General features: G+C 35.4%; 1 protein-coding gene and 1 pseudogene across 4 annotated transcripts in view; both read left to right on the top strand.

The window, feature by feature from the left end:
- The window catches only part of PMS1 (PMS1 homolog 1, mismatch repair system component), a 142,586-nt gene extending 128,578 nt beyond the window's left edge, over positions 1 to 14,008 (top strand). For all 4 annotated transcript variants that reach the window (XM_043993294.1, XM_043993293.1, XM_043993295.1 and 1 more), the window contains exons 10-13: positions 3,682 to 4,173; positions 6,726 to 6,856; positions 12,133 to 12,293; positions 13,700 to 14,008. In XM_043993294.1, the coding sequence (XP_043849229.1) occupies positions 3,682 to 4,173; positions 6,726 to 6,856; positions 12,133 to 12,293; positions 13,700 to 13,864 (949 nt within the window). In that variant the 3' untranslated portion in view covers positions 13,865 to 14,008. The remainder of the gene's footprint in view (positions 1 to 3,681; positions 4,174 to 6,725; positions 6,857 to 12,132; positions 12,294 to 13,699) is intronic.
- Positions 7,127 to 7,484, top strand: LOC122746142 (annotated as a pseudogene).
- Positions 14,009 to 14,727: the final 719 nt, after the last annotated feature.

The raw sequence follows: 14,727 nt of genomic DNA, 5'->3' as shown, positions 1-14,727 counted from the left end.
CCCCCTTCTTTGACACAGCCACCATTCTACAGTAGGCTTTCATTACCTCACATCGGTACTATTTCAGTGGCCTCTTCTTTTTTTGTTTCTCTGCCTCATATCTCTCCCCATTCCAGTCCATCTTCCACTCATCTATCAAATTTCTAAAGCCCAGGTCTGATCATATCATATACACGTTCCCCACCCCCCCCCTTCACATTTAATAAATTCCAATGCCTTATTCTTACCTCTATGAACAAATATAAAATCTTCTGTTTGGCATTCACTGCTTTTCATAACAGATTCCCACACCTTTTGGTCTTTTTTTTTTTTTTTTTTTTTTGGTGAGGCAATAGGGGTTAAGTGACTTTCCCAGGGTCACACAGCTAGTAAGTGTCAAGTGTCTGAGGCCGGATTTGACCTCAGGTCCTCCTGAATCCAGGGCTAGTGCTTATTCACTGTGCCACCTAGCTGCCTCCTTCAGGCACTTTCATAGGCTGTCCCACATGCCTGGAATTCTCTCCCTGCCCATTTCCACCTCCTGGCATCTCTGGCTTTCTTTAAGATCCTTAATTCTAGTCCCTGCCCTCTGCTGTTTTTCTCCACCCTAGCCTGTGTAAAGCTTGTTTGTACATAATGGTTTACATGTTGTCTCCCCCATGGGATTGTGAGCTCTTTGAGGGCAGGTCCTGTTTTTTGCCTTTCTTAGTATCCCCATCATTTAGCACAGTGCCAGGCATATAGTAGGTGCTTAATAAATATTTGTTGACTTGAGTTGGAATAGTACCATATACAGGGATGGTTAGGATCAGGGCTTCCAAGCTACTTACTGATAGTCTGTTTTAAAGGGTAACATGACTGGGATTTCTTGCCTATTTGCCCTTCTTCAGTGAATTGGAATCTCAATCTGGGCAATGTGCCATAGTTTCCTTCTGCCACTGGGAATTTCAGTCAAATGAATGGTAATTTGGAGATTCAGTTGGGGGAGCCATATCATTAACTCATTTCTACTGTTAATTTGGTATTTTAGACACCAGAGTCTATTAAAACTTAGTTAGTCAGAGCCATACAATTAGATGTTTTCTTTATTCCGGAAACATCCTTTGAAAAGATTTTTTTGGTCAGATCAAAACCACAATAGTGTTAAGGATTAACTTTTTCCATTCAGGTTAATAAATCCCTTAACTATATTAACTACATAGGTAGCAGCTGTTTTTTATCTCAACATTTACTTAATATTTTCTTGGACATGGCGTACTGTTCATCCCAAGGAACTAATTAAATTGACTACTTGAGTAAACCTAAGATTGATACCATATGTGAAAGTTTGAACATTATAATTAATTACAAATGGTGACCTTTTTGTTGAACTAATTTTCCACCATAGAGGAAAAATCCTGAAGCTTAATGTTCCAGCATCTAAAAATACTTATTTCTATTGTTATTAAAATGTACTATATTGAAAATTAAGTGGATTTTATATTGCTGCCCAGATCCTGTTTAAGTAAAAGAAGGGAACTAAAAAATTTGCAGATGTGGAATGATAAGGTGCCTCCAAACATTTTCCATCTTATTTATAGTGAAACAATGCTCTTTGACCCTGAGGACTCTGTTATCCTCTCTAGGTACCTTTCAAAGATGTATATTTAACTATAGTTTTCACAGCAATTTAATTTCCCAACACATTTCATGTACTTCTTCACTTAAAGAAATTGTACAAGAAAAATATCTGAGACCACACTTTTTCCTTTCTCAAAATTATTAAGATTTTTTTAAAATGGTGTAGATTTATGAATGCTCTGACATTTAACATACCTAAAAAATATAGTGTTTGAGAAATATACAGTGTAAAAAATATACATGGTGGGTTGCTCATTGTAAAAATGAGATCCATTAAATGGACAGTGATATCTTGGTATATCCAAGGTACCAGAAGAACAGAAGGAAGAAGATTTCCATTTTGTTGAGTAGATCTTCTTTATAGGAAAACTGATTATTGTCATAGCCTTCTTATTGGTCTCCTTGCCTCTCCAATCAAAGTAATGCATGACTCTGAACATATCACCCCTTGATTCAAACACAGCATGTACACAGATAAGTATAAAATACATACAGAATAAATCCAAAGTAATTTTAAGGTCTAGGAGGTGCTTGGAAGACTAACAGTATGGGGGCAGGGGAGCTTCTTATAGATGATACTTCCGCTAACCCTGAAGGAATCCAGTATGTAAGCTCCAGATACTAGAATTTAATACATTTCAATCTGACTCATCAACCTTATGTTAGTACTTCTATATATTCCATATTTCAAGCTAATACTCTTAACTATTTTTGTCTTACCCTCTCATGTCCTTATACCTTTACTTACACTGTCATCCATTCCTACAAAAGACTTACCTTCCTCACTACCCCATCCATCTGTTGCAGTCCTGTCCTTCCTTCAAAGCGTAATAGAAGTTCTCCCTTCTTCCATGACCAGGTGAAAGTGATATCCTTAAGATATTATAGCATCTTGCCTAATCTTAAATCACTTGACCTTATATCAATTATTTATGTGCATATCTTTCTGTCCTTATTAAAGGGTAAGTTTGATGAAAGCAGGATGTTATATTTATCTTTGTGTGGCCCAAGAATTTAGTGTAATACCTTACAAATGATAGATGCTTTAATAAATGTTTCTTAAGTTGCTGAAGTAGGGACTAGAGTTGCACAAGATGAGAAGGAATAGAGAGGTTACTTTTTTTGTGTCAATGGAAGGAGTACCCATACTGGTGATGATAATGCACATTCATATTTAAAAGTTACTGTTTTCCCAACAACCCTGCAGTATAATTATTTTATTTGTATTTTGCCAGTGAGGAAAATGAGAATTCATAGAGTTAAAGTGATTTGTCTAAAATCACTCAGGGTGAATTTTAGGGTTGGCATTCAAATCCAGGCCTTCTTACTCTATGTACAACTCTTCATGAAATAACAAATTCTTAAAAGCTTCATAATAAAAGTATAATTCAAAATAGGGGCTATTATGGACCTTTCCAAATAAATAGAATTAGAAGCTCTTGCCTTTGAGTCAATAATTTTGCTACTTGAAACCTCAAAAGAAGCAAACAGCAAGTGAGAACTTTGAACACAGATGCAAAAACTAGTCAAATTCTTGGAAATACCATTCAATGTATATAAAAACTGTTCACACCCTAAAAGGTACATAGAGGGCTGTCTTTGAAGTCATGGAGATCTGAATTCCACTCCTGACTCTTAGACATGCTAGCTTGTGTGACTTTGAGTAAGTCACTAAAACTCTCAGTGTCCTAGGCAGATACCCACGACTATAAGTTTCAGAGAAGGTCCCAATGTACATGAATAGAGTAGGTTTCCTCATTGGCAACGAGTTCCCAATGTTGATGAAATCACAGGTGCAGACCTTCCTTAATCCCCTTCTCCCAATCCCTATTCCCAATTCCCCCTCTTCCCCACACGCAAAAATTTCATTCTAAATTTTACTTTTACAAAAATTCTGAAGAGTTTAAATTTACCATGTTAGTTTTTAATGTTTAGTTTCAGTGCCTACAAAAATAAATTCATCAGTACTAATTACCTCCAGCTGCCTTTTATTTGTCATTCATTATATTTTCTGTGTTCTATCAATTAAGAACATATCTTATTATATTCTTATTGGTTGCATTTTTCCCCCCTTTTTTTTAGGTATGAAGAAAAGGCTGCTAAAGATCTAGAACGATACAATAAGCAAATCAAGAAGGTTACTGACCAGGGGTTACAAAGAACACCAAAAGACAATGGAAAAAGATTGAAATTAACAGCAGCACAGAATCTAGCACAGAAACACAAGCTGAAAACTTCATTTCCTAATCAGCCAAAACTTGATGACCTTTTTCAGTCTCAAAGTGAGAAAAAGAAAAACAAGACACAAAATACAAAAATCATACAGGTTCCTTTTTCTATGAAAACCTTAAAACTTAAGTCTGCGCAGTATATGAAGGGTGACTTGGAACATAGAGAAGAACTTTGCCTGATCCACCATTTAAATTTTCCTGATGCATGGATAATTGCTTCCAAAACAGAGATTATGTTGTTAAACCCATACAGAGTGGAAGAAGCTTTACTATTTAAAAGACTTCTTGAGAATCATAAACTTCCTGCAGAGCCATTGGAGAAGCCAGTGATATTAACAGAGAGGTATGTTGGAGAAATATAAATATACTGGATTTTTTTCTTTTCATACTTATTATGAATTTTTAAAACTAAAGTTGTATGTACTTAAAGTAAGAACACCTTAAATTCTAAACTTTGAGAAACATTTATTTATAATTATTGCCTTAAAAATTCTACAGAGCGGGGCTGCTAGATGGTGCAGTGGATAAAGCACTGGTCCTAGATTCAGGAGGACCTGAGTTCAAATTCGGATTCAGACACTTGACACTTACTAGCTGTGTGACCCCAGGCAAGTCCCTTAACCCTCATTACCCGCACCCAAAAAAAAAAAAAAAAAAGGAAAGGAAAGGAAAAAAAATTCTACAGAGATTCAACATTCTATAAAGTACACTTACATATCAAGCCCATTTATCCCCATCATTATTAAGTGACTTTAATAGGGTAATATTTATTGTAAGCTACAATGACCTGCTACTCCCAAATTTACCATTAAGAAGTAATTTGGGGGACAGCTAGGTGGCGCAGTGGATAGATCACCAGCCCTGGATTCAGGAGGACCTGAGTTCAAATTTGGCCTCAGACACTTAACACTTACTAGCTGTGTGACCCTGGGCAAGTCACTTAACCCCAATTGCCTCACTAAAAAAAAAAAAAAAGAAGTAGTAGTAATTTGGGCATCTTAAAGGAACAATAGGAATTGTTTTCCCTGAGCATGCATTACTAATGGCTGATATCTTGACACATTTGACTGAATTTTAAAGAAAAAAACCTACTATGACACAAGAGTTAGGATGTATGTCTTCTAGCATTAGTACAGGGCTCTATTATATAGTGCATGTTTCTTTTAGAGAGCTAGATTGACTTTGTATATTATTGTATGCTGATGTATTTTCAGAATACTGCTTGAAATATTGTATAACAGCAGATATTTCCATTTTTGGAATGGGTAAAATAAAAGCACAGAGAAGTTAAGTGATATTCTAAAGGTCAAACAGTCAGTGTGACCAATGTAAAGTGAGGTCAGCACATATCTTCTGATTGCAGCCAAGTATTTCTTTCAGGCTATGGTGTCTCTTCTCTAGCCCATATGTTGGTAAAGTCTTCATTTATTTCCCCTGTTTAGGGGGACATGAGGATTGGTATGAGAGCACCCCTTTCTGAGAATAATAGGATGGTAGATACACAAAAATAAGCAACCCCCCAACCCAAGAAGCTCTTGTGTGATGCAGTCCAGCCAAGATTGGCATTGATTGGGTAGGTGCCAAAGACAAACTTTGGCTACTTCACAGTTTTGCAGAGGGCCAATCCAGGCCACACCACTCAAATTCAGCTCGTGACCATCCTTGGCACAAGTGCCACAGGCTGCTGACCTCCACTCTAAACTATGCAGGAAGCTTTCCCTGACTATTAGAGTTATTAGATATTGGAACAAGTTACTAAGAAAAATTAGGTAATCTACTTCCCTAGAAGTTCTTAAGAATAAGAAGGATACTATCTCACTTTAATGATTTTAAAAGTCCTCCCCAGAGATTGGAAGTTAAGCAAGATGATGTCTTAAGTGACTTGATAATTAATGTTTTACTGTATCCATTTAAAAAGTAGAATGTTATAGATTTATATATGTTATATATTATATATGAAAGGCGTTACATATAAAGTATTATATATGAAAAGCATTTTGTACAGTCTTACAAATTTTATTTCAGCATAGTAAATATAGTTTGTCCTTTATTCCTTTTTAGTTCTCTGTTATGCTTAAAACAAGTTTTCAATATTGTGAGTACTTGATAAATGTTACTGACTGAAAATTCAATTTGGTCGGTATTTTTTGAGTGCTTGTTCTGTCCAAGGCCCCATGCTAGCAAAATTCATTCATCTAGTACCTCTGTATAGCTGAGGGGCAACATAACAGAGTAAAAGGAACACTAGACTTAGCATCAGAAAACAGAGTTCAAGGCTTGACTCAGTCACTTCCATCTTTGTGACATTGGACAAATCATCTAACTTCTCTGGTCCTGTTTCATCGTCTATAAAATTAAGATACTAATACTAACAACTTTAAGGATGTTGTGAGGATGGTCATACTTTGTAAACTTTAAATAAAGCACTATATAAATGTGAGTAGTAATTATTAGCATTCTACAGCTTACATACTTTTTTCTTCACAATGACCCTATGAGGTAGATGGTGCAAGTATTAGCCCCATTTTTCAAATGAGAAAACTAAATGTTAGAGAAGTGAAATCCTGAAATAATACCAGTTAGCATTAGAACACAACCCAAAGCTATTCTTCTTTTCACTGAACTATACTGCCTCATTACATAAATAAGAAATATTGTTAGTTTTCCCATCAATAATATGTACAGTACCTTGTACATATTATAATTACTTAATAAATGTATTGTTAAACTAGTTATTTTTTTTTTACAAATAAGATTCATCCATGGGAATATTTTTTTAAATATTTTTTAAATGAACCTTGAGTAATCTTCTAAGGGAGGAATGTTTTCATTTTTTTCTTCTTAATTTTGCCTTATATAATTTGATAAATTAAAAGGCCATGATTTCTTTTTCAGTCTTTTCAGTGGATCTCATTATTTAGAGGTCTTAAATAAAATGACAACAGATGATCAAGACTTTGGTGGTTCAACCTACTTATCTGATCCACGTCTTACAGCAAATGGATTCAAGATAAAATTGATACCAGGTGCGATGACATGTTTGATGTTTATTAAGTGAAAAATAAATTCAAATGTTTTGTGTTCCCTTTTGAATTTTATAATTTGAATTAATGTCCTTGTTTTTAATAATTTTGATGTATTAACTTTCTTCTCAACATGTGAAATAGTAGCTGTATAAGAACTTTTCTTACTCTCATTTTATAAAAGTCATCATACTCGCCACAGTTAAGAAAACATTGGGGGATAACAGAGATTTGTGAAGGAAAAGGACTCAGTATTTGGACTAGGCTGAAGCCATGCCATTTTTTGATATTCAAACCCAACTAGGTATCAATGTTGACATATGGATGGCAATTATGGGTGCTGAGCAACCTTACAAAATGCCAGCTTGAAGCCATGCTTTTGAGAAGGAATACATCGAGTGTGCCCGTGGAATTGGTATGACCCAAGCCAAGAAAGAATGCAAACTGTAATATGATGATTTCATTGAATGTTTGCATAGGCAGAAAAACAATAGAATGCTTGGAAATAGTCATGAAGCAGAAGAAGCTAATGAAGGAAGGGAAGGATACTCCCCCAACTCATCACTCGGGCAAGGAAGATTTGAGGCCTTGGCCAGCCACTGGTGACATTGGGTGGTTTTGTTCTTTATGAAATGGGATGGAAGTATTCCCTATTATCTGTGGGAAATGCATATTTCTTAAAACAGATGCCTCCTTCCAAAGGTTAAAAATCAGAGTATAGAAGCCATCCTGTTTTCCCCTGCCCCAGTTCTCTCTGTACTTTGCCATTAGGACAACCACACCAGGCAAGTTGGTGGCAGTGGTTCACCTTCAAATATATGATCTGTGATTCTGCCTGTATCTAAAAATAAGCATTTTGGAAGGTAAGCATGTACCAGTGTAAAAAAAGAAAAGGAAAAAAAAAACATTGGTTCCTTCTTAGCGTAAATTGATTTGAAACAAATTTCCTTACATTCATGTTGTTTTAACAAATCAGATCGTTTCATAGTAATCTTTTTTATCCTTTTAACATCCAGACTGCCCTATTTGTTTCACTTTAATAATTGGGAGAAATATTGGCTGAAGAAAAAGGACAGGCAAAGAGAAGTGTGCTTTTTCTTCTCTTTTTGCTAAAGGGATTAAGATTCCTCAGTTTGACCATTACAAACACATTTGCTTGCACAATTTATTGAACTTCTAGTCACCTAGTTCTTTCCCATTTCTGTAGTACTATTTGGGGAGAATGAAGTAGTTTCTATTCTTAAATGTATTTAGGTTGGCACTTCTTTTTGGAATGGTGAGATATTTCATTCCTTCTAAGACCTTTTTCCTAATTTTATCACCAGACTTCATCCCTTCAACTCATCTCCTCTAATTCTGGACCATACTATATTACTTTGTAGCTTTTCTTTGCATCTGTTAAAGGTCTTTCCCTCCTGGATGAGGAAAATAATGAGCTTTTGCCCTTGAACTTCAGGATCTTTTATATTGACCCAAGACCATCCTACAGTTTTCTGTTTTGTCCCTTCAGTTATGTGGTTGACAGCTCTTAGGAGTCCTACCCTTTCTCTGACCCATTATTTTATTGTCCTATATGGTTTGTTTATTTTTTTTGGGGGGGTGGGCAGTGAGGGTTGTGACTTGCCCAGGGTCACACAGCTAGTAAGTGTCAAATTTCTGAGGCCGGGTTTGAACTCAGGTCCTCCTGAATCCAGGGCCAGTGCTTTATTCACTGTGCCACCTAGCTGCCCTATATGGTTTGTTTAAATAATTTAGTAGCAATTTGTTCAAACTGGTCCTAGCCTTTGTTGAATCTAGATTCTTCACCTTTTGTTCTAAGCTAAAATCTCAGCTTGGTGTCAGTAGCCATGTGGTCTTGAAGGTAGATTCCGTCTTTTTCTGGAACTTGTTTGTACAACTTTAATCCCCTCCAACATCAAGAAACAGATTTTCTTGTGTCTTACATTCTCAAAGTCAGAATTTCCTTTTTTCTCTTTTGAGCTGCCAAATAAATTCTTGTTTTTTGTCTGAGATAACTTGAGCCCTATGCTTAGTTGTAAAACTAAGAGATAATTCATGTCCTAAACCACTGGAATAATTAAGTAATTAATAATTTTGCAGATATTCTTGAATTTCCATTGATATCTGTCCCTCAGTTTTCCCAAGGGAATAGTTTTCTAGAGTCCAAATGTTACAGGTAGTTTTCAGTGTCACAGGGTCATAAATGTAGAGCTGAAAGAGAGATCTCAAAGGCATCTATTCCAACCCCCTCATTTTATAAATTAGGAAACTGAGACTCAGAGAGGTTAAATGACTTATTCAAGGTCACACAGGAGTAAGTATCAGAGACAGATTTTGAACCTAGGTCCTCTGAGTTCAGAGCCAATGCTCATTCTAATATACTCTCCTGCCTCCAAATAATATATCAAATGATAGGCATAATAAACACTAAGAAAATTATCTCCCATATGCCCCTCCATGCACCGTGTATTCCTGTATTTTAATCAATATGGCCTGTCTACCATTCTCTGAATTTTCCATCACCCTTGCTGTTTACCTCCTCCTGGAGAATTCCTTGCTCACCCTCATTTCCTTCAGAAACAATTCTACCTATCATTAATGGCCCAAATGTCATCCTATTTCATGAATATATCCCTTGTTTTCATAATGGGAGCAATCTTTTTCTTGTGTTCTCATAGTACTTTGTACCTCTGACTATTCTCATATCCTTTTTCATATTAATTACAGTTATTCAAATAGTAGTCTTAACTTTTCTATTTAAACTCCTTATGAACAAAAACTATGTTTTATCTGTATAACTCCCATCGCAACTCTCAGTTCTATTCAATTCAATTAATATTAAGCACTTGCTATGTGCTAATCACTGTCATAGTTCCTAGAGATTCAAAGATAAACCCAAAATAGTTCTATCCCTCAAGGAAATTATATTTTACGGGGGGAATATAACATTTAACATATGATTAAATGTATGGTATATGTAAATTATTTCAAGAAGGTAGCACTAAAAACTGGGGATATGAGGAATGACCTTTTGTATAAAATGGTACCTGATCTGTATTGCAAAGGAAGCTTAGTGATTCTATAACTTTGAGGTCAAAGAGGGAGGACATCCCAGACCTTTGAAAAGGAATGGTTTGCAGGAATTGGGAGTGTCATATATGGAGAGCAAGTACTAGGCCAAATTGATAGGAAGAGAAGAATGCAGGACTGGGAATAATATGAAAAAGACTGGAAAGATGGTGGGAAATCTATTATGAAAGAATGGAAGGATTTAAATGTTAGGCTAAGGATTTTGTATTTCATACCAGAGGTAATATAAGGGTAATTAAGATTTTTAGGTCAGGTAACATAGACAGATCTTTATGTTAGAAATATCAATTTGTTAGCTGTTTAGATAACAGATTGGGGAGGGGATATTCTAGAGACAGAAAGAACGGTTTCATCATCCAGGCAAGAGGTAATGAATGGGATCCTTAACTCAGGTTGGGTGAATAGAGAGAAGGGGACAGAAATAAAAGATGCTATGGAATAGGATCAAAAAGATTCGGTGCAGAACTTTGAAACCAGTTGGATATGGGGAATGAGAAAGAGGTAATGGTGGACTATATCTTTATCATTACACAATTGACTGAGAAGTAAAGATAGTACAAGAGCCCACTATGTGTGTTGCTTTTTAAATATAAAAAAAGCAAAATGCTACCTTAAAAGGTATTGCAGGGGCAGCTAGGTGGTGCAGTAGATAAAGCACTTACCCTGGATACAGAGAACCTGAGTTCAACTCTGGCCTCAGACACTTGACAGACTAGCTGTGTGACCCTGGGTCACACTTAACCCTCATTGCCCCCCCCCAAAAAAAAGATATTGCATATCAAAACATCAAAATCATTCACAACCCCTTAAATGATGATAACAACAAAATAATCTTGTTCAAACACTGATTACAGACCTATATGGTAAGGCATCAAACAAGAGATTTATGTTGTCCACTTCTGTATGGAGGAGATCCAACATAAGAATCCAAGTTGAAGAATTTTCTATGTATGATGAGGTTCTCCAGATTCTTTTATTTGTAGATGGCATTGTGCTGGTTGCATCCAAGGTTTGGAATATTGCAAAATCTTTTTGAAAGTATCTGTAACTATTCAGCATAGTTTGGCCTGATCATCTGCACAGGAAAAACCAAATGGATGAGCAGTGTGTGTTAGCCAATTCATATCATTCGGTTGGGTGAACAATCTGTACATCTTGTCCGTCAGTCCATCCATGACAAATACTATATATGGACAATAAGATGGGCCCAGAATTAAGTAGGAGGAGAATGAAATGGACTGCCTACAAAAAATTGCAAAACTTTTAATGACCCCAAATTTCTTTCGGAAACAATGATCCATCTCCTGGTGGTGTTAAATAATTTTGAGGCATGAAGTACAATAGTCTGAAACACTGACAGTGAGTATCATTTGGAGGACAACGGAAAAGACGTGATAGGTGTATTCAAGCTGCCATGTGTAATCAATAGGAGCTATAAAGAAGAGCAGGAGTAAAGGATGTTATATGGAAAATGGAAGATAAAATAGTCACATAGTAAGGGACTGGTACCCTTGTGATGTCAGAAGAAAGTGAAGAAATCCTTTTTAGCATTTTGGGTAGTTTTTGTATGGTGGCTATATGAGAGACGATAGGCAAGAATCACACAGGATGTGCATACATGGATGACTTATAATCTGCATAATTATAGGGAATATCCATATTGGTGAGAGCATAGATTCATTTGAGTTTTTGAGATAGATATTTGGATCTGGGAGCTGTCTTTTTAGACATGATAAGTGTACCTCTGTCAGCTGGTGAATTTGCAAAGGGAAAGAGTGAAGAGAGAAAAGATAGAGCCCAGAACAGAGCCTTGGTTAGGAACTTGAATAACAGTTGGTAAAATGCTTAAAGTCACTTTTATTTTAATAAATATCATGGGACTTCATTTTCTCTCCAAAGAAATAAATGTTCTAAGCAAATAGAATCAGCAAAACAGCAATAACTTAGATGAAATTACATTACTTGAGGCACATGTGGAGTGTCAGTGGGCACCACCTCTTAATGTGGAATCCTGTGGGAAATTATATGGTCTCTAAGTAAGGGAAAAAAAGAAATATTTTTCCGAATTGAATTCTAATCAAAGTTCACTAAATGTTTTAACATTGATTTTGTTTTTAATGGACATGTTCTGGAATGTAATTCAAAATTGCTGTAAGATTTTTTATTTATTTATTTTTCCTTTATTCCAGGAACTTCAGTTACTGAAAACCATCTGGAAATAGAAGGAATGGCTAATTGTCTCCCATTCTATGGAATATTGGACTTAAAAGAAATCCTTAATGCAGTGCTAAATAAAAATGCAAAGGAAGTTTATGAATGTAGACCTCGGAAAGTAATTAGTTATTTAGAGGTATGTAATACCAGCATTTACAAGTTGGCAGGTTTTAAGATGGTTAAAGATTCTTTCTTCTGAATTAGAATATTAAGCCTTTTGTTTATTAATTAAATGTAAGATACTTGGGGAGAATCTCAGCATTTTAGAATACTTATACAGTTCATCTACATGAAAGCCATATCATCATGCTATTCTTGGGTCCATTTGGGGGAACAGTCTTTTTTTTTTTTTTTTGGTTTGATTATCATTGTTAGCTTTTTCTCTTTTTATTTTTTTTTCTTTGGAGGAAGGAGGCTAGAACTATGATTTCTTTTTTTTAACATTCATTTTTCAATTTATCATTTCAGATTCTCTCCCACTACTTACCCACCCATTAAGAACACAAGCAATATGTGCTATAGTCTGTACTCAGAGCTTATCAGTTCTCTATAGGTGGATAGCATTTTTCATCCTGAGTCCTTTTGAATTGCCATAGATCTTTACAATGGTCAGAGTAACTAAGTCTTTTTTGGGGTGTTTTTTTTTGTTTGTTTGTTTTTGTGGGGCAGTGAGGGTTAAGTGACTTGCCCAAGGTCACACAGCTAGTAAGTATCAAGTGTCTGAGGCTGGATTTGAACTCAAGTCCTCCTGAATCCAGGGCTGGTGCTTTATCCACTGTGCCACCTATCTGCCCCTGTAACTAAGTCTTTTGCAGTTGATTATCACCACAATATTGCTTTTACTGTGTGCAGTGGTTCTTCTGGTTCTGATCTCTTCACTTTGTATCAGTTTACATAAGTCTTCCCAGTTTTTTCTGAAACCATTCCCTTCATCATTTCTTACAGCACAATAGTATTCTATCACAATCATATAACAGAACTTATTCAGCCATTCTCAAATTGATGGACATCCTATAGGGAACAGTCTTATAGATAAGGCACATTATGCTTTGGGCATTTTGGTAACTAATAACCCTCAGAAGGGACTCAATAGAAGATGTATCCATCATATACTAAATACTGTTCAGTAGGCAGTAGTGTTGTGGTGAAGTGTACTAGCTAAGCCCCAACATTTGTATCTCTTTAAAGATCCATATTATTTAATAAATGGAAATTTGATACCTTATAGTGTTATAAAATAAGATGGGAGAAAGTATCTTAAAAGTTTTAAGATTAGGATAAAACCAATTTCCTGCTCTGGAAGTAGGTAGGAAAAGGAAATAAAAATATTACTTTGCAGTTGCATAGTATTTTCCCCAAAAGACTCAGATTAAGTAGTATCTTTTGGAAGTATGTAGTGGTTTTTATCTAAAATATTATATTAATATAATTAAAAGATAAAAACTTAATACCTATTCAACTTTTCTTCACCAAATCTGCCAAAATTATGAATGCATCTCTTTCAGGATACTAGTGATACCCTTGTGGCTTTTTTCATTATAGGGAGAAGCAGTGCGTCTCTCTCGACAGCTTCCTTTGTATTTATCAAAAGAAGATGTACAAGATACTATGTGTAGAATGAAGCTACAGCTTGGAAATGAAATTAAGGGATGTGTTCATGGTCGTCCATTTTTTCATCACTTAACATACCTTCCAAAAACTATATGATACTTATATATTATTCAATAAAGCAGAATATTGTGTTTCTTTTTTCCTTTCAGTTACAAAATCTATTCTGCTTTAAAACTTTATGATCATGTCTTCTGCATTTTTTTATCATCTTGTGTAACAAATAATTGTTTTTAATGAAGATTCACCATTTTGTAAACTGAAATAAATTACATATATGTATAAAAAAATTCAGCTAGATGGACTGGTTCTTAATGTATATAGTGGGAGGTTTTTAAAAAAAAATTCTGTCATTTATTCATTTTTATTCATTCATTCAACAGATTCAGTAAATGTTTCTTTTTTTTTTTTTGTGGGGTTATGGGGGTTAAGTGACTTGCCCAGGGTCACACAGCTAGTAAGTATCAAGTCTCTGAGGCTGGATTTGAACTCAGGTACTCCTGAATCCAGGGCTGGTGCTTTATCCACTGTGCCACGTAGCTGCCCCAGTAAATGTTTCTTAATCTCTTTATAAAATTTACTCTGTAAGGTATAATGCCAAACATCAAGAGTAACTTAAAATATTTGTCATTTGTACTAAATATGGTTACAATAGACTTCATATTGGAAAAAATCAGTTTTTATAAATACACTAGATCAACATTGTTCAGTTGCCCACCCATATCAGTCAGCATCTGCGAGACATGGTTCTAATTCCTGTGGTCCAAAAATATCTTTTACAAACTCCCAACTTGAGGCACATTTATTAACAATGATGAAGAGCTCCATATAAAACAGTAAAACTAAAGGAAAACAGCTTTTCTAGCCCGTCAAAGATAACACAAGGAAATAGGACCTGCAGCAAGGGTCCTATTGCTGCTTCCATTCAGGGTTTGAAATCCCCTGTTAGGTGGTGGCACAAG

Source organism: Dromiciops gliroides, chromosome 3, assembly GCF_019393635.1.
Source record: "Dromiciops gliroides isolate mDroGli1 chromosome 3, mDroGli1.pri, whole genome shotgun sequence".
Taxonomy (NCBI): domain Eukaryota; kingdom Metazoa; phylum Chordata; class Mammalia; order Microbiotheria; family Microbiotheriidae; genus Dromiciops; species Dromiciops gliroides.
The sequence above is the reverse complement of the archived record's forward strand: the minus strand, read 5'-3'. Positions and strand labels throughout refer to the sequence as shown.